The 26426-nt window shown below is 33.3% G+C and overlaps 2 protein-coding genes across 2 annotated transcripts in view; one reads left to right on the plus strand and one right to left on the minus strand.

Annotated features, from left to right (window-relative positions):
* The window catches only part of LOC106457071 (CUB and sushi domain-containing protein 3-like), a 32848-nt gene extending 13229 nt beyond the window's left edge, over positions 1-19619 (plus strand). The window contains exon 3 of the mRNA XM_013916455.2: positions 16367-19619. Coding sequence (XP_013771909.1) covers positions 16367-16756 — 390 coding nt within the window. The 3' untranslated portion in view covers positions 16757-19619. The remainder of the gene's footprint in view (positions 1-16366) is intronic.
* LOC106457072 (cathepsin B-like) overlaps positions 6847-26426 on the minus strand; it is a 26278-nt gene continuing 6698 nt past the window's right edge. The window contains exons 5-8 of the mRNA XM_013916456.2: positions 8964-9193; positions 8697-8813; positions 8279-8407; positions 6847-7022 (exon numbers count right to left, since the gene is read on the minus strand). Coding sequence (XP_013771910.1) covers positions 6946-7022; positions 8279-8407; positions 8697-8813; positions 8964-9193 — 553 coding nt within the window. The 3' untranslated portion in view covers positions 6847-6945. The remainder of the gene's footprint in view (positions 7023-8278; positions 8408-8696; positions 8814-8963; positions 9194-26426) is intronic.

The following is a 26426-nucleotide window of genomic DNA, read 5'->3' on the forward strand; positions in this document are numbered from 1 at the left end:
TGTCTAATGTTACTTTGTTGCAACTTCGGTGTAGCACAGTTTTCACACTTTAATGTATAATGTTACACTTGTTTAAAATGATATTGCACAGCTTTCATACCTTTGTCTAATGTTACTTTGTTGCAACTTCGGTGTAGCACAGTTTTCACACTTTAATGTATAATGTTACATTGTTTAAAATGATATTGCACAGCTTTCATACCTTTGTCTAATGTTACTTTGTTGCAACTTCGGTGTAGCACAGTTTTCACACTTTAATGTATAATGTTACATTGTTTAAAATGATATTGCACAGCTTTCATACCTTTGTCTAATGTTACTTTGTTGCAACTTTGGTGTAGCACAGTTTTCACACTTTAATGTATAATGTTATATTGTTTAAAATGATTTTGCACAGCTTTCACACCTTTATGTCTAATGTTACTTTGTTGCTACTTTGTTGTAACACAGTTTTCAAAGTTGAATGTTTACATTTTTGTTTTTGAATAAAATTCAAGTAGAAACTCACTAAAATTCACTAAGGGATTGATACTTGTTCAGCTTAATCTAATAGACGTTATATATTTTGATTATTTTGCTTTTATATTACGTACTATAATTGGTTAGTGCCTCAAGAAATGTGTTATCATTCAAGGTTATAGCCATTTCAACTTTCAGCTTCAGTAAAATGCTTATAACATGATGTAATATTAAATCGAGGGTGACTGTATAGCAACACGATTTTAATGGGAAATTAGAATGAAGAGTTCTTATTTCTCTCTGTTAACCAAAGCGTTATAATTTTAAATTTGAAGTTAATAGGAAAGCATTATGTTGCTAAGCTGTACTTGATTAGTAAAAATTGTAGAGTGAATCTAATACGTAGTTTTTATATTTTTATTAGTTTTAAGTATACCCTACACTATGTACAAGTTGTTATTTTAAATTTGAAGTTAATAGGAAAGCATTATGCTGCTAAGCTGTACTGACTAGTGGAGAAATGAAATAAGAAAGTAACACTGGATTCATAATGTTAAACCGCCTTTTTTTTTTGTCTAGTGAACAGCGTCATCTTGTAGTTTGAGTTCTTAATTCATACAGCTGTCAGTTTCAGTTAACGTCATATTGGCCAGCAAGGAATATTTCAGTTTTAGTCGGAAGTTTAATTGTGAAATATAATACATGAAATGTATGAAGAGAAAAAAACATTCATTGAGTATTACATTCAAAAATGAAAACAGTTCCTCTAAAAATGTATTTTTAGTAAGGTTGAAGAAAAATATAATTTGAGTAATGCTGATGCTCCTAGTGAAATGAATCTGAGATAGTAGATTCCAATGATTATGCTATGACTGATAATCCAAAGGTGAGTACATCATATTAAAACAATTTTTAAACTTCACCACATCATTACAATCCTTGTCGCCATGTCCAGTAATGCTCTATCTGATGACTGTACATGTTGACAATAGCCTCACAGTATAGTTTCTATTGCAAATGGCTGTCATGTCTAAGGCACACCTATCCTCTTTGTTTTCTTTCTATAGTCCATGTAGTATATGATGATGATGGTTTTCTAGTTCCTGTTTCAACAGTTTGATTGCATAAAAATACATAGGCACTGTATCTCGTGAGTTCACTGGTATATCTGTATATGGAATATCATGAATGTTCGTTTCATTCTCCAGCTGCTTGAGGTATGTGATGGTTCAATGGATATACCATGGAAGCAGCTTATGTAAACGTGACTTGTGTCACTTTTCCAGTGCAATACAGTTATGACTCTATCCCAGTAAGTCATATGTTTGATCATGTCAGTAACTGAGGTTTAACATTTGGCATTGCACCATCTATCCTTGAGTCGATCCATTCCAAGCAAACCCTTGCTTGAAACAACTAAAAAAGTGGTCAAATTCTTCTTTAGTTGTGCTTTTGAATATCAGAGGTGGAGCAATGAGCTTCACCTCGCTCACAGGGAACTGTAGATTCTGAAACAAAATATCTGTATTGAAATTTTAGTCAACACCATGTAGAGACACCACAATGTCAGAGGCACAGGGTAGTGTTTGTGCCAAGGGAACATACATTTATATTAATGTTTCATCCTTGCTCCTGGGCACCAGAAAGGTGAGCTGTTGTGAGAAACTTGTATTCCAGTTATGCATGAACCAGGGTTCTCTAACACCCACTGTGGTTCTAGCAGAAAACCTCATCTACCACACACGTCACCATATTCACAATTTCTTACCTCTGTTATCTCTCCTGGCAGTGAGAAAGCTCTAACAAGTGGATAACATCCACCAGTGGCACCTCCAGTCTCTTTTGGATGGTCACAGGTGGTGACAACCAGGACTGGTGTTGGATTGCCCTGACTGGCAACAGTCTGGGTATCCTATAGATACCTACTCTTGGTCTCCGGACCTGCAGTCTGCAAATCATCTTGTTTTTTTTCTCAGTCATCTATACCCCTCTATGAACCAAGAGTAATGTTAAGTGACAGAACATGTTCAGCAGGTCTGAAGGTATCAGTCTATGGCTCTGCTTCCTGATTTTTTGGACTGATCATGGGTGTAGACATGTTCCTTTGTTTAATCAAAAAAAGGCCTACATCAGAAGGACTTCTCCTACACCCCACTTCTAAGATCACTGTCTACTATTGATTTTGAACTTCTCTTCTTGTACACAAGCCCTTCATCTGGAAAATGTCATTTACACGTTTTACAGTAGTACACATCTAATTCTATACAACAGTACAAAAGGAAAGTACATTCATCAAATATCAGAAATCTCTGAAATACAAATCTTGTGGTCACAGCACTAAAATGTCTCATTATTACCTCTGTGGTTTTCTCATATTCACTAATTACTGACTGACAAGAGTTGTCTCACTAACAACTACGGGATCAAATATTAAAATATTTATGAGGCTTAGAATAGAAAATTTGGCTCAGTTGAGTTCCAGAAAAGAGACTGAACATGAAGTAAGACAAAGTAAAATCAGTATTTGTTTTCAGAAACAATAAGTCAAAAATACATGAGAGCACAAAACATCAGAAGGAGCTTCTAGGTAATTTAAAGAAAGATCTTGAGACAAATCTGGAGATATTCTGCAGACTAAATACTATAACATTATATGTACAGAATCAAGAAAGTAATCCTTCTCAGTGGACAGGCACACCATGTGATTGGTTATTAAAAATGAAAGCAACTGCCCTCCAGAGTATAAATGCTAGAAATAATTGCTCAGTGCCAAGGTGACAGAGACTGCTGTATAGACTTTGACTTTACTAACCCCACTTTGATTGTCACCTCTATCTGACGTAGAAAACACAATGTCACTAGTGATCAACTCCTGTTTGAGGTGCTCATGGAGAATGGAAGACATAATGATATAAAATGATGTAGAAACCTATACCAGGATACCAACCCTCTGACAATGCTTTTACCCTCAAGCTACTCTCCACTATCAATACAAGTGAAAAAAGTGATAATCATGCAGCCTGTAAAGCATGCAATGAAGCCCAGGTTGAGAGCATGTGGATGAGGCATGACCCTGTCAAAGCAGAGGAAGCAAAGACTACATTGAACAGAACCTGTGTTTTCAGCTTCCAAAACACAAGTATGAAATGGAATGAACTGTGCAACAAGACCAATCTTATAAACACTCCATTATAGTACTACCACATACTCATAGCTGGAACAGGAAGCAAAAACAATGTAATTGCAATCATTTATATTGATGATGAACCCCACTCTGCACAGATGAAGCCCAGTGCAAGGCTTACATGTTCAGATACATTAACCAAAGTGACCATGGCAACATGCAAGAGAGTTTCATGCAACAGCAACCCCTATCTGAGTTACAAATGCATGCAAATGTGACTACAATTTTTTGCTTGGATAAGATACTAAAGCCATAAATATACCTAAAGATGAATCTCCAGGTTCAGATTGTGTGTGAATCTCTACCATTAAGCAGTTTACAGAAGCAAACTTGTTGAAATTAGTGCCAGAGAAACTGTAGCTGAACAACAGCATCACTTAAGTATGGACTGATGCTTTCATCAATCTTTTTTATCCAAACCCATAAATGATCACCCTTGAATCACAGGCCCTCGACAAATGAAATTGATGTTATTAGCATGTATTAATAAAGTATTTTAAAGCATGAATGGAAATGAAATAAGATTATGATATGAAAGGATAAAAGAAAATGTAATATTTTAATAAGTAATATGTATTTTCAATTATGTGTTATTATTTGGATTTTGCTGTGAGTGATATAAAAATACCTTCAGTTTAATTGTATGTAATCAAATACTGCTCCCAGCTTAGAATTCGGGAGAAATGTCACTATTAAATGCATGAAGAAAATTCACCATTTTAAATTTGAATGAAAATATTTATTTTCAGTAAACCTTATTTCAGTTTTGAAAATCCAAACAAATTCATCAGTGTGTTATTAAGATTGGTACTTTGTGGTAATTGCCATTGACAAGAATAAATTATAACAAGTTGGTAAAATGGTTAATAATATCAGAAACCACCTGAAGATGAGAATATACATGTAGTATGCAGGTAAACCATGTGTTTCCTACCTCCTTAGTTGATATCTAAATTTTTTCAAATATTCTGTTCATATTAAGTATAGATTCTTAATAAGGAATGTCTTTCAAGAGCGCTACTAAGTTCCTTTCCCCCAACTTATTTATGAAAGTAGGTCAATCAACAATGGTGTCACTTGCATGTTACCCTGAGAGAGATTGCTATAACATCAAATACAATGTACAGAAACAACAGCTATCATTTCCACTGAGAAGTTGGGTGATGCCCTGGGGATATGACATATTTTATTTTGAAGTGAGAGTGACTATCAATTACGTGGGTAAAGCCTGCACCCTCAGAAGAATGGCACTGTTGCTATTAGTGTATGATGCCATGCATTCTCTATCTGGGACAACTTTATTCAACCTAACTTTAACTTCAACTTGAAGTTTTGAGAGCTAATCGTCACATATAACTTTACAATTTACTTATAACTTGAAATATATTAATTGAACACCACATCTCTCTCCTTGTCATTAACATTGATTATTATTTAATTGAAATAAAGACTGTTTTATTGTGCACAGCTTGTGTCCAGTCTCTTTCTTTGTATTCAATTCAGTCGAGATCAGAGAAAGTCAGATTTCTTCTCCACAATACATCTTCTGTCTGGCCCCCAGTTATTCTACGATTCCTCCCCAATTACTCAATGGGAAATAAGTGAAACTGAGAATAACACAACACTATGACTATCTTTTAACAAAGATCATACACTCTAGATTCTCATTCAAGTAGAAAATGTATCTATATCTATAAAACTAGAAACAGCCTTCAACAGATAACTTATATACTAGGATTTCCCTAAAGTACATAGTATAAGAAACTAGGATCTATCCTATGTAGTAAGTATATGTAATACAATCTGTCTTATATAAAGAGACCATATACACTGCAATCTACTTTTAAAATGATTTGCCTCATAGAGATAACATGCATACTAGGATCTGCCTTATATAGGAGCTATATAAAGATATAAGAAACTGCTTTACATAGGAAACATATGCACAGGGATCAGACTCATGTAGAGGGTAAACACAATAGTTTGTCCACATTAGAGGATAAAGTTTAGGAGTTAACTCAATATTATTATTATCACTTCATTATGAGAGCAAAAAACTGTTATAAATGCCATGAGTCCTAGAGTTTTGGAATTTCCCAGTTGAAAATTGCCAGATTTTTATCCATTTGTAACTAGAATAAACTATGTCTCTATTAAAATTTATCCAGGAATATTTTTATTTTCAAACTGTTTCACGCATATACGCCATGTTTAGTCGTATCCTCATAATCGGAACCTAGGTATTCGGAACTTGTTTCAATAATCGCCTCAGACCAAGTCTGCGTACGAAAATGGCATTCAAGAAAACTTGTACTTATATGGCCAGTTATCTGTATCGCCTGTCCTGATGGATATAAGGTATACCCAAGTAGAAGGGTGGTGGAAGGGTTTATACAGCTTGTTATGAACTGGGAGTTAATCTCCCATGGAAAATAAGTAATGAGAATGATCACTGACTTAGGTAATCTAGGATTTTTTGATACTGTATTAGGACCTAGATATGACATAGTTTGGTATTAAAATAATTATTTATGTATTTGTCAATCGGAGATATTTCTTTTCTTTACTTCAGCAGCCAAAGTTTAAACTGGAAAGTATAAAAGTCAGCCAACTTGTCAGCAAAAGTGCAGTAAATTGCACTGTAAGTGTCGAACCTCAACATTCAACAAGAATACTTCATTGTTTGATAGTAAAAATCCTTTTAATGTACTTTAATTTATTATTCTGCAAACATTCTCTTCGAATCTATCTTTCTGCGATACTTCATAATTACCTGTTAGCCAAGTGCGCTTTGGAACACTACAGAATCAGCATCTATGTAATTATATGTAAGAAAATTGTACGTACGATACAAATTTGTTAATAGTAAAAGAAAAAATGTGATTGGGGGAAAATCCTCGGCTGTGAGTAACATATGGTTAATAGAAGCGGATTTGTTAGTGGACCTGTTAACCGAAGGTTTCGTGAAAGTCAAGTCACGTGACATTTCAGGTGTATATGGAACAACTGTCAAGATATGAAACATTCGCAGCTCATGGTTGAAAATAATTGCTCAAATACAGAATTTTCAAGAATGAAAACAAATAGATTGCATTAACACTAACGCTTCAATTCTCTTTTCATTAGGTAATTCGGAAACACATCAATAGTTCTAAAATCTTTATTTTTTATATTGACAATATAAACAAAGTATTTAAACGACATAAAATAATCTCATTTTATGCAATAGAATGAAAATTATGAAAGAAAAATATTATTAGCATTTTCTTAGTGTTTCAGAGAATTATACACTGGACTCATCTTTAGATCTTAGGAAGTCCTGCAGAGATCTGGCTTTCAATTCCACACTCGTCTTTTCCTCTTAAAATCTTGAAATATCCTGAAAGAAGTAATATTACAAAATTCATCAGAATTGAACTCGAAAGAAATACGAGTGATTTGAACAAGAGAATGAACGAATAAATAAGAAAGTGTTTGATGAAAATTACCGTGATATTACGAATATGAAAATAGATATTTTGTTTGTTATTACTTGTAAATCTACACAAAGTGATACTTGCACTGTGCCAACTGCTGCTGTCGAATCCTGAGTTTTACGTTATAAAACCTCAAGCTTACCACTTAGTCCACGGAGGCTGGATATGGAAAATTAAGAAAGTATTCAAACAACTGAACGGATGAAAATGATGTTTCATACTTATGAAAGGATAAATGAAACAGTATTCTTAACACAAGAATTGTAGAAAATAAAATTGTATTAACATATATAATAAATCATTTAACAAGAAATAATGAAAACTGAATAATTTTAACATGTTAATAAATGGATAATAAAATATTTGATATACGAATTGTTTGAAATAAAAGCAACATTAAACATGATGATCTGTGAGTATATTTTATGGTGAAATCGATGCGAACATTTGGATGGAAATAAAAAATGGGCGTATGAGTGAGCGGAACAAAGGAATGTTATTAGCATAAAAATGAGTGAGGGGAAGTTCGTACGCGTGTTCATGATAAAGAAATGAATATTGTTAACATGAGGATGAGTAAGGGGCGTTAGTCCACGAATGGATGGTAAAGAAATGGATATCTGTGATATGAATATGGATACTTGGTGTAAAATTTGGGTGAATGTAAAGAACTGAGTAATGTTAATAAGACGGTGAGAAAATGATACTGAACATGGTGCGGATGTTAAAGATAATAAGAACGTTAATATAAGAATGTATGGAGTACGTAGACATGTAGAGAGCTAATAATATAAATGATACTCGCATCTGGTTGTGTGGAAACAAGGGGGATACTTATATGTTTAAAGATGTGAGGAGATTCATGAGAACAAAACATTTAAATATTACCGTGACATCAATGTTTGTAAGGTTGTGTGGAAACAAGGGGGATACTTATATGTTTAAAGATGTGAGGAGATTCATGAGAACAAAACATTTAAATATTACCGTGACATCAATGTTTGTAAACAATGGAATAAAAACAGATAAATCCAAGATGAAACAGAATGTCAGGCTTGTTTCAGTCGCGCGGGTGTTATATAAGCCACGTATTTATTTACAGCATCCTACATTTCAGACGCCATCTTATCAAACTAAAGAAATTTTTAATAAGAAATACCTTTATCACCCCAGTCAGTGTTCCAAGAATTTGCTACAAGCCAATAAGGCGTATCGTTCTCAACTCCCCAACCGAGGATTCGGATAGCGTGCATTCCGAGAACTTCACTGGTATGGTGCTGGTAGACTCCTGAGAATAATGACGTTTCGGTAAGAAACGTTTATACAACGTCTCATTAAAATAATACTATGCTAATGCCTAATATTAAAATAAATAAGTAAGTTAGCAGAATTCAGTAAAAGGTTTCCGTCGAATTTTAAAGTTAATTTCCAAGATATTATTTTAATGCCTACTTCAATAGAGTAGATATAGCGCAACATGTGAAATAAAAAATAGTCAGTAATTAGTCATAGATATTAACACCTATCTATTTAACTTTGACCTTTTTTCTGTAACTCATTATACTTAAGCCTCTTACCAGACTTATAGTTGATAAAATCAGAGTATACTGTGAAGGAGCCCTCTACCGGCCCATTCTTCATTATTTCGGTCTGGATTTGATTAATACTGGATGATACTGAGTAAGACGACTTTCCTAAAAAAAGAAATAGTAATGTTTTACAATAACAAACGGATGATTTTCAAAATATTTTCAACATTATTATTTTTACCTGTAAGATAAATACTTAATATAATTTGAAGTTTCTTGGATGGAGCATAGCAATGTCTCAATTATAGTACTTACCATAATGCTTGTCAGCAGAATAGGTTGAGTTGTATCCTTTTTCACACATGGACACACACTTTGGAGTATTCTGAGACTCATCACAAGGAGGGCGAGATCCGTTGATGTGATGTTCGCAAGGCCTGATTAGATATGGTTGGCACCCTACATTACTACCATACAGACCTCCTGAAACGATACCTTCGTGGACCCAATAACTCCAAGCTGCTCCAGGAAAACCTCCGTTACATCTACGTTATAAGAATAAAAGGATATACCTTCACTAGTGAAAACTTCTTGTACTTTAACAATGTCACCTTGAGTATTGAGCTAATTTTACTTTAATTCACATATAGCTGTTTACAACCTTGCTTTACAGTGAAATCCCCAAGGTCCACTATCGGACATGTTGCATATTGACCTATATCTTAAAACGCGACTACACAAAATGCTTGTCTGATATAGGAGGTACAAGAACAGTTCAAATTCGATATACTGTACTCACGAGGGTAATAAGAAGTAAAAAGTCGGTAACGTGAGAGAGTAGCTAATTTAATTTGCTGAAAATCAAAATTAATTTGAGACAGTCTTTTAATCAACTAATTATCCATCTAATATATGTTTTTATACTTGTTATAAGCTTGTATAATGGGTTCATTAAAGTATATATACACATATAAATTAAAATATAGCGTAGGCCTGCTACTACGATTTTTTATTATAATTAAAGATATTTCTATTAACACTTATTTTATTTTTACCAAAATAATTTTATTTGAATAATAATAATAAGAAATAATGACATAAGAAAAATAAGGTAAACATACTTTTTACCGTTAATATTAATTTCAATCACCATATTGTCTCTTTTTTTTCAAAACTACTAAAATAACATAACCTATGAACAGCAAGGAAATTTTTTATTCTTCAAAGCTGTTCTTTTACACCCACTCCTTACTTTACAGAAAATCACCGATTATCCTCTTAAACTCGTGTAAAGTGCAGGTTCTCGATTAGTACAGACGGCAACTCCTTCCATAAGTCAGTTACCCTTTTATAGATGAAATGATTATCAACAGCCTAGTTCAGGGTGACACTTTTAGAGAAAGTCCTGGAGGACTAATCTATAAAAGGAGCACAGATGGAAAGAACAAGATTTCGTAAGACTTCTGTTGATTACCATTTATATTAAATATGTGATCCAAATTATTTTAATCCAAGTGCAATGGACCGTAAGACGAAAATCTTTCAAAACCTTGTCCATTCCCTCTGGGCTGCTTTTGTAAATTAGTTCTCTGGGACGTTTTGCACAAGTGTCATTCTGAATTAGACAGTTGTTGCCCATTTCACCTTTGTTTGTTCGTCAATTACTCTGTCTTAGTTAGGGCCTAGCCTGTTTCTTCCAAATCTTAAACTTGTGCCCACTCGTCCTATTATCTTCATATTTTAGCACAAAGAGATCAAATGCCTTTATCGTAACATTCTCCTAAGTAATCTTGTAAACTTCAGTAAGGTCCCTCTTACCCTTCTTTTCTGAAGAAAAAATAAGTTGGTAGATCTTAACCTAGCTTTGTAAGATAACCTTTTTATTCTTGAAATCATCCTAGTAGCCAGCCTTTGAACCATTTCAAATAATCCGATATTCTTTCTTAGATAAGGACAACAAACCTCTATTCAGCATTCTAAATAAGGTCTAACCGATGACTTGTATAGATATATTTACTTCTTTGGACTTGTAATCATTATCCCTATTACCATTACTTAGCCACTATATGCCAAGATCTCGTTCATCAGTAACGCTACTATATTAAATGTGTAATCTAAGATATTTTAACTCAAATACACTGCCTTGCATTTACTAAAGTTAAATGCTATTTGCCAACTTACCAACTGATTCAAGTCCTTCTATACCTATACATCCTACATACAACTAGAAATGCTAAGAATTTAATGTCATTGATTAATTATGTTCTTATCAATAACATTAGAGTAAGTAAGTATGAGCAAAGGCCCAAGCAATGACTCTTAAGGAAGTCTACTTGTAACAAGGGTAGCGTTTGACTGAATTCCTTTTGTTTTCCCTCAACCATCCATTGTACAATCCATTTAACTAACTTTCCCCAATTCCTATCAATTATTAAAACTTTTTCAAAATATCAGTATACCAAATCTACACTTTTTCTTTCGTCTGCATAATACGTAACGTCCTCGAAAAAAAAAAAGATATATTAGTAAGGCAAGATTTGTCTTTCGTGAATCCCTGTTGGCTCTCAGTTATAACATTGTATTTCACTAAATGATTTTGTAAAGTCTTTTATCAAACTGTCTTGGATTATTTCCAGCGCAGAAGTAAGACGAACTAGCTTATAATTTCCAGGGCAACTCTTAGCACCACATTTAAACAAAAGGCAATGAGTTAGGATAGAGTCATGTTTGTCTTCATGTGGTAGGCCTATTTAAAGAGGTACACTTATTTTAGACATGGTCATAAATTTTGCTATATTTGAAGCATTTAGTGTACAACTTGGAAAAATTCATTGTAGTAATTGTATAATACTTCTGTCCTGCATTATAGAAATAGGAGCATATAAGATCCGCTTGATGCCTATGTCTGTGTACCATTTTGTGCTACTTATAATACACGGCTAAACTTCAATTGATATTCAGTGTATTTTGAGGTAAGTGTTTGTGGTAGGTGTGCGTAGATGAAAATGGTAAGAAAGTGGCATAAAAAAAAACAATAAGAGACGTGAGGGCACAAATATAAAACTCATTGATAATGTAGGTGTTCAAAGTATCCCATTTTTTTAAATATGTAAAATCCCTGATATATGCAAGTAAAAACAGTAGTTTCTAATTAAATATTTAAGAGAGGCCAAGTTTTCTTCAGTATTCAAATCGAAAGATAAATATCTTTACATGTAAAATTATTGTTAACATTTTAATGCTAAACACAAAAACCTCAGCAGCAAGTAAACAAGAAAATAACTTTTCTTAATCAACATTTTGCAGATGAAGAAGCGTCTAGGCTTTTCATACTTATGAACAGCGAAAATAGTATTTTGTGACATTGGAGCATGTGATACTGCAATGTGTTTTGCTAGAATGACCAGAGTTTTATCTCAAAAGTACTGAAAGAAAGAGGCTCGCACATACCCAGGTTCAAAACACATGTATTATTTTTAACACTTTTGTTTTTGTTATTTATACACGTTTAGGTGTTAATAAAGTGTTTCTAGCTGTATTAACATGTTAAATGTTTATTCATGTGTTCATGAACATGTTAAAACACTAACTCATATTTTAATGATTTTAACACTAAGTTTGCTGTTCTAACATTTAAAAATTTTAATACTTAATATAGTGTTAATATTAATGTTAAATTCTTAACATGTATACAGCGCATTAATCAACTTATCTTTCCGCAAACAATTAACAAATTAATGAGGCGGGACTTATAAACACTCTTCCCCACAAATGAGAAAACTAATTATTAGTTTAGGTTGTGAGAGAAACGCTTCATCTCCACCTTGTTGACATAATAATAAACTGCTTCACAACAACTGTTACGGCGTGAACTGTGTTAAGATTTCGAAATGTAATTTTCTATCAATTGTTTATTATGTCACAACAAAGCAAAATTAGAGTAAGTATTATTTAATTCTATGCTTCACAACAACTGTTACGGCGTGAACTGTGTTAAGATTTCGAAATGTAATTTTCTATCAATTGTTTATTATGTCACAACAAAGCAAAATTAGAGTAAGTATTATTTAATCCTAAGTTATTTATTTGGTAGCACTAAAACCAAATTATTAGAAAGAGCTTCACTTATTAAATAACCTACAAGGAGGGATCTGAGTGGACGTAAATAAAAGTGTATAATAGCATGAATCATACTATAAATGCTATATCCAATGTCGATGAGACATTTTGCCCAATATCAGGGATCTTCATGCCAACTGGGTAGTTGTTGAGACGCTATCTGTATTATCAGATGTTACGGTCTCAGCTTGATTAAATTGGTTAAGTGTACTTTTTCATCAATTTTTCTTTATGTCACAGAACATCAGAATTAGGGTAAGGATTATTTAACACTATAGTATTTAATTATTTTAACACCGAATATTATTATCATATTCTCGAATTAACCTACTTAAACTGGTAAACCAGAATGCTAGTCTTTTCGATTCCGGAGTGAGTCAAGCGACCACAGCGTCGACGGGAGAAGACTGCATTAGTAATTATTAATAAGTGGAAGTAAAACTAGTGTATAGTAATATATCAACTACACTATAACTACTATATCTAGTGTTAACGAAGTCTTCAGGTAGACTAGGATACGATAGATATAGTAAGAATAAGCAGTTAGTTCAATGATTGAATAGTGAATGAAAAGCTATAGAGTGAAGTATTTATTTGGTAGTAATTGGCAAGTGACTGAATGAAGATCGAGTAGTTGTTGGTCGATAGAAGACTGTTTGAGTAAAGTTAATTAGTAAGTTCGTTAGGTTTGTTAGCAATTGAATAAATTGCTGCTAAACATTTCTGTTGAAAGTTTGTTTGCGAACCTAGGCCTACAACTTGCGTCAAGGTGAACATAACATGTAGCAAACGTTATTGAAGAAATATATTAATTCGTTATCATTACATAGACTGGACTTATTTTTATGAGCTAATTCTAACGAACCTGTCAAACAATAGAATACGATACAAAAACATTGAATGTTTTTGTCATGTTTGTTGTTATACTTTTAGCGCAAAGCACATAATGGGCCATCTGCGTTTTGTTCATGGAGGGGAATCGAAGTCCGTAAAATTAAGGTACCGGCAAGCTGCAGATTATGCCCCCAAATAGGGCTGTAGTTTAGGTGTATGGTATTTTACATTATATAATGACCCGTTTATCTTAAAAGAGTAAACAGAATCATTGTAAGCGTCGCATAGGTCAGGTTTTGGTTTTATTAAAAATTGAATAATGATCCTTCAGTAAATATTGAAATATAAGCATGCATTGAAAGAAAAAAAAATAACAGCTTACAACTTAGGAGAAAAGGAGTCGCCGAAATTTGTAAGTTTAATCTAGGCTTAAGTTCGCAGTTGTTAGACTCACGAACCCCCAGTTGCTTCTCATTATTATCACTAATGACAAGTGTTTAATTAATTTAAACATGACGTGCAATGCTTGATGAATTTTGAAAGTTTTATTCTGAATGTCTTTTAAAAAAAAGAAAATTTGATTAAAATACTATTTCATTGTACGTTTGAAATATCTAGCACGTACGAAGGTATATGCACAAAGAATTTATCATCAAGAATTTTTTGTGCAAAGATATGTTCCCTGTTGAAATGATTGACAAAATACTTTGTGAATACTCGTATAATATAAACTTGTGGAATATTATTTCAGTTGAAGTCTATAAATACCCTGTTGTTATTGGTCTACCTTTTATGTGTAAATATTCGTTAATTACTTAGAGCTAACCAAGACAAGTCATTCATAGGTTATTACCCACAAGCACAGTTAGGGTGTATTTTCAAACCTAATTATCGCCTTGTCTTTTTTCAAATTTAAAGACCATATTCCTATGTTACAGTTGTCCTTAGTAGTTTCCAAATTTACTTGTCCTCGCTGTTGGCATTATTATATTGGCTCTATCAAAAGGAAACTAATAATACTCGTAAAAGAACACTAATTTCAGATCACCCATCAAATCTAGTGACCTTGGAGATTGTGACGTAGTCGTCACAACCAGTTCTAGCTAGGGCCAATGATGAAAGAAGCCTTTGTATAAAAGAGTCTTCTGATTCACAATCCGAGGCCTGAGAACAACGTCATTGCGTGATCTCGTAACAAGCTTCAACACAAACCTAATTTATATGTGTGGATAATTTCTGATCAGGATTGAAACGAAATTTGTTTAGTATACTGTGATTGTTGCCCTAAATATGGTAACGTCATTACTGTTGATATCCTAGGTACATCAAACTTTAAATCTTTATTAGTAGTCAGTTCTTGGATGATGTTATAACTAATGAAGTTACTATCAAATTCATTGCGTTCAAAAATGTTTAATGCGCATTCTTTCATCACGTAGCGTGGAATAACTTATTAAAGTCATGTAAGTACGAGTCACTACAAAGTTTACTTCAAATACTCCAGGAAGAAAACTATGAAAATAAGAATAGTCACGTATGAAAAGACCGGTTTACTGTATACGTCTGTATTAAAACAATCTTGTTGATTGTATATCAGGTTATCCAAAATAAACTAAAATCTTATGCACACCCAACTGTAAATCATGTTTCAGTGCTTGTTTTTTAAATATTTAAAAACATTTCATTAAATTCACTTTGTGACTTAAAAACAGTAAACATGTCTTCTGGGTATCTTCTTTAGTAAAGCGTTTAAAGTCAGCTGGATATTCATTTATCGGGTGTGGGTAAAAGACTGATCAAAGTGGATAAATGGATATACAGTATTAGAGATTGCATATAAAGAATTTGGATATGGGGGAAGATTTATGTATCTGTCTTTTACCAGGAACTGGATTCGGGAATGAAAAATTGACATTACACATTGAAGGATCCGGATTTTGGAATGGATTTATTCGCCTTTTACACGAAACATATTCTTCTTTTACCAAGAACTGGATTCGGATTGGGAATAAAATGGAGGAACAGATCACATGTGCACATATCCTTACTATGAAGCACATTTTTAAGCCTCAAACTATACACATAATTACAACGTAGGTGTGCCAATTTTGAGCAGAAGGATGGGTAAGCGAAACGCAACTCGCCTGGTCTGCTAATAAATATAAAAAGGCGGAGAAAAAATTATGTAAAATTATAAATCTTATTTAGTTAAGTCCAATACCAGATTGTTAAACCCCTTTAAATTAGGTATACATATTTCAAATATGCAAACATCATAATTAAAACTTCCTAAAACATTTATAAACATTAACACTCAGGAAAATAGCGAAAATTAAACTTAGAACATCTTCCTTCAATTCACAATTAAGACAAACGTGAAAACTTTCACCTCCCAATAATAAATAATTTAAATTCACACGCGAGCTATCAAGCAAAGACTGTTTACTGTAAACATGTAAATGTAATCGTATATCAAAAGAAAGAAAATATTATAGGTTGACAATTTATCAAGTATTGCACATGTTTCAGCTAGTAACACTGTTATCACTGGTGAAAACTATGTGGTAACTGATTGAACTGGGAATGAAGAGTAATTGCAAAAGTCGGCGATACCATTTACCTTAAGCTGTAAACTGGTTCGCTTTTTTTGTTTTTTAATGTTGATAAATTATGCTAAGTCCATAGCAAGTAGTGGGTTGTCCCGCCGAGGAGAGACTATAGGTTTTGATTTTATTAGAAATTAAATATGTTTTTCATCTTCACAGAGCAAGTCGAGTCCTGGTAAGCAGCAAGTTGTTCCGCCCAAGACGGATGACAAGGAAGACCTTAAAGATGACCAAGTAGTTAGACTCCACGTTAACCCTCGAGTCCAGCCGCAACCGGAATCTCAGTTGACTTCCGAGCACGCTCAGGTGGGAGAAACTAAACGTGGAGACAGTGATTCTGGTTTGACCTTTACAATGCTAATGGTAATTGTCGGGGTCAGTAGTTTAGTTGGGGTTTTGGTGATTCTTGTAATAGTAGTGATCGTGTATCGGAAGAAGTATCCTGTCCGGATGAGGTTCGGGCGGAAGTTTTCCACTTTTGAAAACCCTATGTATGTTCGGAAAGACGCTCAAGATCCTAAAGAACTGAGACACCTTAACCCAGAATAAGAGAAACCATTGAAATTTGTATTATAGACGCTTGTGATTCATTGCGTGTCGGAGAAAATAAACTGACCATCCAACCTGATGAATCACATAATCGTACAGTGGATTGTTTCAAGTCTTCAGTTCTTATTAAAACTTTGTGTTGGAAAAAAATAGTTTCTTCTGATGCTACGTGACTCAAGTGCGATATGTGACAGAAAAGTCCTATTGTTCAGTATTATGAAGCATGATAAACTTTACATTGGTTCTAGGTTAGAGGGGAAGAAAATACTACGTGTAAAACTAATGTCTACACTTTTACAGGTTTTTTTTTGCACAGTATTTCGTTGCTTTACTCGCGTTTAAAAATCTAAAAATATATTTAATAAAACAGATGCAGCTATTCTTTTGTGAAAGAGACAATGATGTATTAATTTGCATTTAATATAAATTTCCTTTTTTTTAAATTAAGTGATGTGTTTGATATCGCAAAAATTTTTGATTTTTTGAAAATTAAATAATAGTGTTTTCGTTATTGTTCGTTTTATTTTTATACTAATTAATCCATTTTTGGAATCAATGTAAATTCGTCTTCCAAATAAAAAAAACAAAAACAAATTTTATTTTAACTGTATGCTGGGAAAGCGTTATCGGAAACTTTTACCAAAACTTTCGTTTCTCAAAAATAATATATATACTTTTAGCTATAAAGTTGCTATTCAAGGAGATGTTGGGTTGTGCATAAACCTTAGTGTTCTTTATTAAAGTAAACGAAGCGTATCTATTCAAGGAGATGTTGGGTTGTGCATAAACCTTAGTGTTCTTTATTAAAATAAACGAAGCGTATCTCATCTGTTGTTTGGAATAAATAATATTGTATGTGTTGTTATTATTATTTTTTTTGATATTTTAAAGTAAGTGGATTAGAAATTACGGAATAAATATTTTCTATATATCTTATTTTGACTATCTTGTTTTAATATTTAACTGCTTTTTAAATAGCTAAGGATATTGGTAACTTTGAATTTTTGATATTTTTTTTCCGAACTCTTCACCTTTTGTTTGTTTTTGTTTGACACATTTAAACTTTTTTTTAAGTATTTGGAAATGTTATGCTGATCGATGCGTACATAGTTGTTTAATATCTAGATTAAAACCAAATTTTTGTAGCGTTACTTTTTAATATTGTCCCTAGATGGCATGACTTGATTATGTATCTATATTACGTGAGAAATTGGTTTTTCATTTGTTATTATTAATTCATGTATTGGATATGGTTTTATGTTGATGTAAATCCTGTGAACATAATATCTATGATGATTGATTATGTTGTGTATTAATGTTAGTGAATTTGTAACTAACTTTGATTTATTTGAGTTATAGTTAATATTTCTTTCAATGATGGTTTCAAATATCCTAATATTTGTAATATAATTTATAACCAAATACCTGAGACAACCAGTAGTGTACTTTAGTTTGCCGTGTGTTTTTTTAACACATTTTGAATTACCTAATGTATTTTTTGTGTTTTATTGTTAAACGTCTCGATTGTTTTGATTAATAGTTGGAAAATCTCGGTAGCACAAGGCTATAGTGCTTTGTGATCAATCATTCAGCAGTGTTAGGTGATGTTAGTTATGTTCTAACAGATACGAACATTTCCGCGAAGATACATTGTAACAAACTATTTAAACGTACAGCTTAAGAAAACATTCCAAGTCCAGCTTATTGGTTGGTTTAAAGAGTTTGGAATTTTGAGGCGTGAGATGTATAAAAAATTGAAACTATAGAGCTAGAAGAATTTAGTGCAACACATATAATAAGAAAAATATCTTTCATAAAGCATTTGAAGACAAATTTTATTTTCGTTATATGTTATCACCTTCAGACACTTTCTTATAGTTTACTCGTATATATAATCGAGACAAGGAAAAACATGCTTTACTAATACGTGTATGTTTAATACTAGCTTGTTTAATTTTTGTATCAGGACTCGATTGAAAATATGTGGTATATCATGGTATTGAATATTACTACCTGAGACACGTACGATTAATGTCGTCATGATTATTAAAATAGTATTCTCTGATTATTCAAATTGTTATTTAGTACGTGTTTGTTACAGCACTACTGATATATCAACCAAGTTTATTATAATGCTGTTGCAATCAAAAGTTTTCTCTTTGAAGTAATTACGTGGGGAAAAATGCGAAAGATGTTTACTCTCTCTCTCTTTTATTTATTGTTTACTTTTGTGGTGACCTGTGTTAAATTCCTTTTTATTCCAAAAATTAATTTGTGTATTAAAACTAAAGTATATATGTATACATATTTATAGATATGATTACAGGCTTATATCGGTGGCCATTACCTGAAAATATTTATCTCGCATTTTTCGGTTCATTAACGTTCTGAAGACAATATACTTGAATCATGATAGTTCAGATCTTTATCTTGTAGTGTTTGCTAATGTATTACTAGTGATATGTCCAAACTCCAATGCGCGAGGAAATGAGTGTCATTTAACACAATAAATTAGAATGAATTTCATATGTAATATTTGAAACAACTAGGTTCAGAGTTTTAAATATTAATGTATACAATGCTCGTGTCAGGGAAATTTGTAACAAAGTGTATTATTGTTTATACTCGCGTTCTATTCAGTATTGGGAAAACTAATTTTGAATTATGTTTGATGATTTGGATTTTGACGTGACAGATATGAAAATACTTCCAGCTCAATTATATTTATTCGAACAGTGTTTCTGGTATAAAAATCTGGAAATATATGTCGATATTAAATGCATTTATAAAATTCGTTGTTTGAAGCTTGAATGAAACTGTTTTTGTCAAAATGTTTCAATAAATTCACTTCTTTCAACAGTAATTTTTTGTCATCTTTTTGAAAACTGAACAAAATCTGCCTGGTGTAGAAATTATGCAAAGTGCACTCTGTCGTACATAGAGATCATATACCAAGGTTCTGCTTTATATATACACTAAATACACTTAAGATGAACCTTATACTAACACCAAGTATACAATAAGCTGTCTTTTGTAGAGACTGTATGTACTAACAACTGCGTTAAATAGAAAGCATATTAACTAGGATCTACCTTATGTAGATAGAGTTGTATCTAGAAACTAGATTCAGAAGAATCTATTCTATATAGAGACCACAAATACTAGAATTTGCTTCATGTAAGTACAATATATATATATATAGTACGTGAATAAATAAGTAAAAAAATGCGAAGGTGATAAGACTTTTGGAGATAAATCATCTCAAAAACTACGTATTTTATTTTTTGACAACGTTTCGAGTAACACTTTTACAAGAAAATGAAATACAAACATAGTTGTTGTTGTTTTTTAAGTAATTTATCTCCAAAAGTCTAGTTTCAAGATATAGTACGGTCTACCTTATACATATGATCATATTCACTAACATCTGCATTATGTAGATGCTATATATAGAACAACTGAGTACGAAAAGGCATCAGGAGATGTGCTGACTCCTCGTGTGAATGGAGACCAGCTGTCAAAAGGAGAGGTACTTTATCGATGTTACCAGTGACCTTCTGGTTGTATAATATACTCTTGATTCCCCAACCTTTGCTTTTCCTAGCTATATCATCCACTTAATGTCAACGAAAACCTTCTGGGTTTGCTATTTTCACCATACTAGTACAGATGAGGTTAGAATTTAAGTCAAAGCTGAAGAAGTCGGCCATCTTGTTGGTTGAAGTAACTGAATTATAAGTGTTGATTCCCAACGTTCAATAACAACAAAAAGTTTTGTTTCTTTAACACTTTCATTAGCTTTTCCTTTGTTGTATCAATTTATTTTATTTATATCCATGCATGTGTACCAAATCAGCGTTCCTGGGTTCGAGAAGTGATACCATTGAATATGTTCTCAACTTTCATTTATGGGCACATTATAAAAGTAACAGCCATTCTCGTTATTTGGTTTAGAAAGCTCGACAAAAATTCTTATAATGTGGGTGCAACTGGCAAACTGCCCTTTTCCCCAGCTGTTTAAAATTAGGGAACCTGTTGATGTGCACATATATTTTTGTAAGTTGAAATACTGATGGAAAATATATATGTTCAAAAATTTGTTTATTTATTTCTTTATCGTGATTTATTTATTCGTGATAATTTAATTCCGTTTTTATTTATATATTCTGTTTTCCTCCTTTCCATTTCAAGGAGCCATCATAACGTACTCCTCACACCAAACAGCATAAGGAAATCAATGGCATCACATAATTACCACTGGTGAGCATTGCATTTTCTGTATTATTCATTCATATTATTCCATTTCCAGAAATCAGAGACTCGTTAAGCGTTAATGTGACGGCTAGTTGCAGTCTTGTTTCCTATTTTGGCCCGATATTCCAACTTTAGACGTTAATGTGATGGCTAGTTGCAGTCTTGTTTCCTATTTTGGCCCGATATTCCAACTTTAGACGTTAATGTGACGGCTAGTTGCAGTCTTGTTTCCTATTTTGGCCCGATATTCCAACTTTAGACGTTAATGTGACGGCTAGTTGCTGTCTTGTTTCCTATTTTGGCCTGATATTCCAACTTTAGACGTTAATGTGACGGCTAGTTGCAGTCTTGTTTCCTATTTTGGCCCGATATTCCAACTTTAGACGTTAATGTGACGGCTAGTTGCAGTCTTGTTTCCTATTTTGGCCCGATATTCCAACTTTAGACTATTTTTTTTTAGAACGGTGCATTAATCTACTTTCTTTAATGTTATCCTCATTGTATTTCACTATATAATGTTATGTGAGTCAACTATTGGGCTAGTTGTTACATGCTATTTAGTAGTATTAGTTGTAATAAACAGTTTTCTGTCTATCTATTAGTAGTATTTGTTAACTAGTTCAGTGTTTTAATATATTGTTGTAAGCTATATTCCAGTGTTTTTATTTAAATATTAGCTAGAGGGCGCATGGCGTTAAGATCGAGAAACCTCAACTAAAATCTAGACTGATTTGTTAGTTATAAATGCTAGTAATGCAACCTGCTCGATCATGATAAAAGCATCGATTACGTTCTTGGGTTTCACACGTCTACTTAACTAAAACTGAAGAATATTGTGAATAAGGAACAAAATATGACACCGTTAGTAAAGAATTTATCATACATCTAGTAAAATTTAATTAAGCTAACTAGCTTACTCGAGCAAGAATTCTCCATACACTTATTAAATTATGTAAATAGATGAGGTATGTTTGATATTTAAAAAGTAATCAGTAAAACTGTAGTGTCATCAAATGAAGCTAGTCCTTGCGTAACTATAAATTAAATACTACATGATAATTTATTGTTGTTGTTGAGAAGTGAAGTTAAAACTTTGTTCTACTAACTAATAATTAGGGTAAATTAAAATACAGCATATATGTTACTCACCCACATGTACGACTGCAGAGAAGTAAAAAAGTTATATTCTACTAACCAACATGTAGGAACTACCAGTGAAGTTAAAACTTTGTTCTACTAACTAATAGTTAGTACTACAGATGAGTAAAAAAAGTTATATTCTACTAACCAACATATAGGAACTACCAGTGAAGATAAAACTTTGTTCTACTAACTAATAGTTAGTGCTACAGATGAAGTAAAAAAAGTTATATTCTACTAACCAACATATAGGAACTACCAGTGAAGATAAAACTTTGTTCTACTAACTAATAGTTAGTGCTACAGATGAAGTAAAAAATGTTATATTCTACTAAGCAACATGAACTTACAACGCTAGAAACCGGGTTTCGATACCTGTGCTGGGCGGAGCGCAGATAGCTCATTGTGTAGCTTTGTCCTTAACTTCAAACAGCAATAATCCTTTTCTAAGTTATAAACAAACAAACAAACCGTATATTGTTGATGGTTAAATAAAAATATAACAATGACTCATCACGTATTTTGAGATATCGAAAACACTTGCACCTGCATACATCCCACAACATGTCTGTTGTGGATAGACGATTTAGGAATGCTTTGGATTTCCTTCATGAGCTGGTTAAGAAAACCCAAATGCCATTCTTTCTGCAAAAGGGTTGTAACCAACATCCTACACCAATCTTCCAAGACGTGCCACAAAAGTGTTTTGGATAGTAAAAACAATAAACAGTCGCATAGAACTGTGGAAGCTACTAGAACAATTATATTTCAGTCCTGGTTTTAGACGCCACGTATATACAGAAAAGTGAGATAATTGTCAATGCAACTGCTGTCTACTCTCATTAAGAACTCAGAACTTTATTATAAAGTTCAAATGTTTAGAAGGAAAAACGTTTAAGCAGGCGATGTTGCACTTTGACCTTCCACAGTTGCGTGAAATGCTTAAGGAGGTCACTGGTATTAGTTATAAGCTGTGACGAGCCATCGGGGACATAAAGCATTGATCCAACTTGTAGTCGAAATTTTGACTTGCATCCTCAACACGCATCCAAAATGGCTTGTTTGTGTTGAGGATGCAAGTCAAAATTTTGACACACACACAGTAGCTGAAGCGGGTAGCATCGTACGCTCAAGAATATATTTGTGGATGGATAGTATGACATACAGAACAGTAGTGAAAGGGATAGTCTTCTGCCTTCAAAGATTCAATTTTACCGTGTTTCAAGTAAGGGGAACATAATATATGTTAAATAAAGATGTTCGAAGACCGAGCAAACTTCTCATGATGTATACTCTTGTTCTTTATGTTCTAATGACCAACATGCAAACCTAAAAAAGAAATAGAAAAGGTGCATTCTATAATTAACATCCTATTAGGCCTATAGCTGAAGAAAAAATATTCTGTTCTACTGACAAACATTCATACAGAATAGTGAACGTTCTTCAAGACTGTAGTAGATGGTTTGTGTTTAATTTCTCTCTACTTGTTTTTGACGTCACATTTTTTCCAGCACTTTCATTTTACTGGTTCAGTCAGTCTTGATGCCTACATTTCTGTTTGTTATGCGTGACGAAGCAGTATTACTTCAGACATCAACATCTCCAATTATCTTGTTAATTCGATGTTTCGGTTACCTGTATTTAAATCTGCCGTATGTGGGAATTAACCTTTTCTATACGCCATATTGTCAAATGCGACTTCTTTCTTAACTTGAGCTTCATAAAATTTAGGACTTTTTGAAATTTATAGATTGAAAGAAAAGGTGTTAGAAGTCGTCAAGATTGAGAAAAATGGTTAGATAGGAAGACGTGAAATATTGAATTGTGAACAAACCTGACAAAAACGAATTGGAAAGTCATAAGATTGATGCTTCTCTTAGCTGAAATGGAAATTTATTTAAAAATTTTATTCGAAAATTCTCTGCTTTATGAAGTGGTGTATGTCTATCTGTGTATCTAGACGTCTGAAGCTACGAATAAGGATGAATAATGAGCATAATTTCATATAATATCATCTTCGTATATGTATTAGCCCTTTACGAGTCAGCGAGCTCTTGTTGTTGTTTTGTACTGAGAACATGTAGTATTGTGAGCACAACTTGTATCTCAGTTAGTTTCCTTCGACTGGGCTAGTTTCACACACTTGTAGATTTAAGTTTAGAAAAGGAACAAAAACAAATTAGCTAGCTGTTTTAGCTCGAGGCTTTTATACGTTCAAATTCTGTTCTTGGTCGAGTGTAATAACGACATTATATTGTCTGTATTTACACACTTACAAAGCCATAAGAAGATAAACACATTGAGATGTAGGCCGAATGTAGTTTATCATAGTCACATGGACTTTTTTGTGGCAATGTTGTTTTCAGGATTTCTTGTGGTACAACCTCTGTGTTTAGTTTGAAAATATATACTTCACTCTCACTCTACCACGTTTGGCAGTCAGTTTTGGTAATAGGTAGATGTTTATCTTGGTTTAATGATTCGGTGTAGTTATAGTTAAATCTTTTTATGATAAAGTTGTAAGACGATATTACTCATGTGCCTCGCCTTTCGCTATCGTAACAGCGAGCTCTATCGACTATGCGAGTCTCCTTTCTCACAAAAGAGAACATGAAAACAGAAGTCTTGGTTGGTTTTGAATTTCGCGCAAAGCTACACGAGGGAAGGCAGCTAGTCATCACCACCCACCGCCAACTCTTCTGCTTTCAATGCCTAGCCCCAACTTCTCAAACCCTAACCCCTATTGTTCTTAAAAGCCCCACGTTCCGTATTGTTCTCTGAATCCCCGACTTTGAGCGGGCGGTCAGTATTTGTTTTTTTAACTAAACCAATTATTGATTGTAACTTTCAGTACCGCGTTAGTTGCCACAAAGATTAAGGCTTAGATGTCATTTTCAATTATCCGGATTCGGCTGTTTTTAACTTCGACACTCGGCCGGGGCCGAATATCTGGCCGGTTACCCATGCATCCCTAATAATAATGTACATTCTGAAGTTAAGAATATATATATATGCGTGTGTGTAAATTGTGTCTTGCAGACAATTCACTATACAAATTCTTTCACATCAGCGTATATTATACTCGAGTAAGCGAGTTATCCTATTTATTTGCTTTGCTAAGTTATGATAAAACCTTACTCGAATAAGCAAGATATCAATAAATCGAAATCTTTGGTCGAAGCTGTATGTCTAAGAGATTAGTATGATCATACATGGATAGGTCGGTTGAATACCGCCATAAGTTTTGTAAATCGTACAAAACTACACAAAGGTCTACCAGCATTGTGCCTACAGCGGGAATCCAACCCTGTCGGCTCGCAATCTGAGGATCGCGGGTTCGAATCTCCGTCACTAAACATGCTCGCACTTTCAGCTCTGGGGCATTATTACGTTGCGGTCAATCCCAATATTCGTTAGTAAAAGAGTAGCCCAAGAGTTAGCGGTGAGTGGTTTTGACTAGATGTCTTCCCTCTAGTCTCTCATTGCTAATATGGGGACGGCTAGCTCATATAGCGCCCTTGTAGCTTTACACGAAGTTCAAAACAAAACAAATCAACCCGGATTTTCAGCATTATAATCCCTAAAGCTGAGCAACTAGGGAGGCCAGTGAGAAGAGAAAGTAATTGGAAAATGACTTAGTTGAAATAGAAATTCAGGATATTTCAGTGATATCCAATTACTTATCAGTTGTTTGCATGGGTATAAAGTGTTATGCAGGTGCAACAGTTAATTAACAATCACAGAACACTGTTGTGGTCCAATATGAACAAGTTCATAGTTTCTTTGCTCGCTTTAGTGGCCAATCTTTTATAATTCAGTGAAGCTCATTATTCATGTCAATTTTGACCAAACAAATTGGATTATTGTATCACATATTTTAATGGCGTTATTTCTTGACTCACAAGATCGTAATGCGTGTAAGTTTGTGATGTGAAAGGGAAGTTTAGGAAGAAACGGGACTTTATTTCCTGTTGGCCACTCGGATTATACAACAACAAACACGCAAATCTGTGTTGAGAACATGTGAAACGGGACTTTATTTCCTGTTGGCCACTCAGATTATACAACAACAAACACATAAATCTGTGTTGAGAACATGCGAAACGGGACCTTATTTCCTGTTTGGCCACTCAGATTACACAACAACAAACACACAAATCAGTGTTGAGAACATGCGAAACGGGACTTTATTTCCTGTTGGCCACTCAGATTATACAACAACAAACACATAAATCTGTGTTGAGAACATGCGAAACGGGACCTTATTTCCTGTTTG

This window comes from Limulus polyphemus, unplaced genomic scaffold (genome assembly GCF_000517525.1).
Source record: "Limulus polyphemus unplaced genomic scaffold, Limulus_polyphemus-2.1.2 Scaffold288, whole genome shotgun sequence".
In the NCBI taxonomy this organism is placed as follows: Eukaryota; Metazoa; Arthropoda; class Merostomata; order Xiphosura; family Limulidae; genus Limulus; species Limulus polyphemus.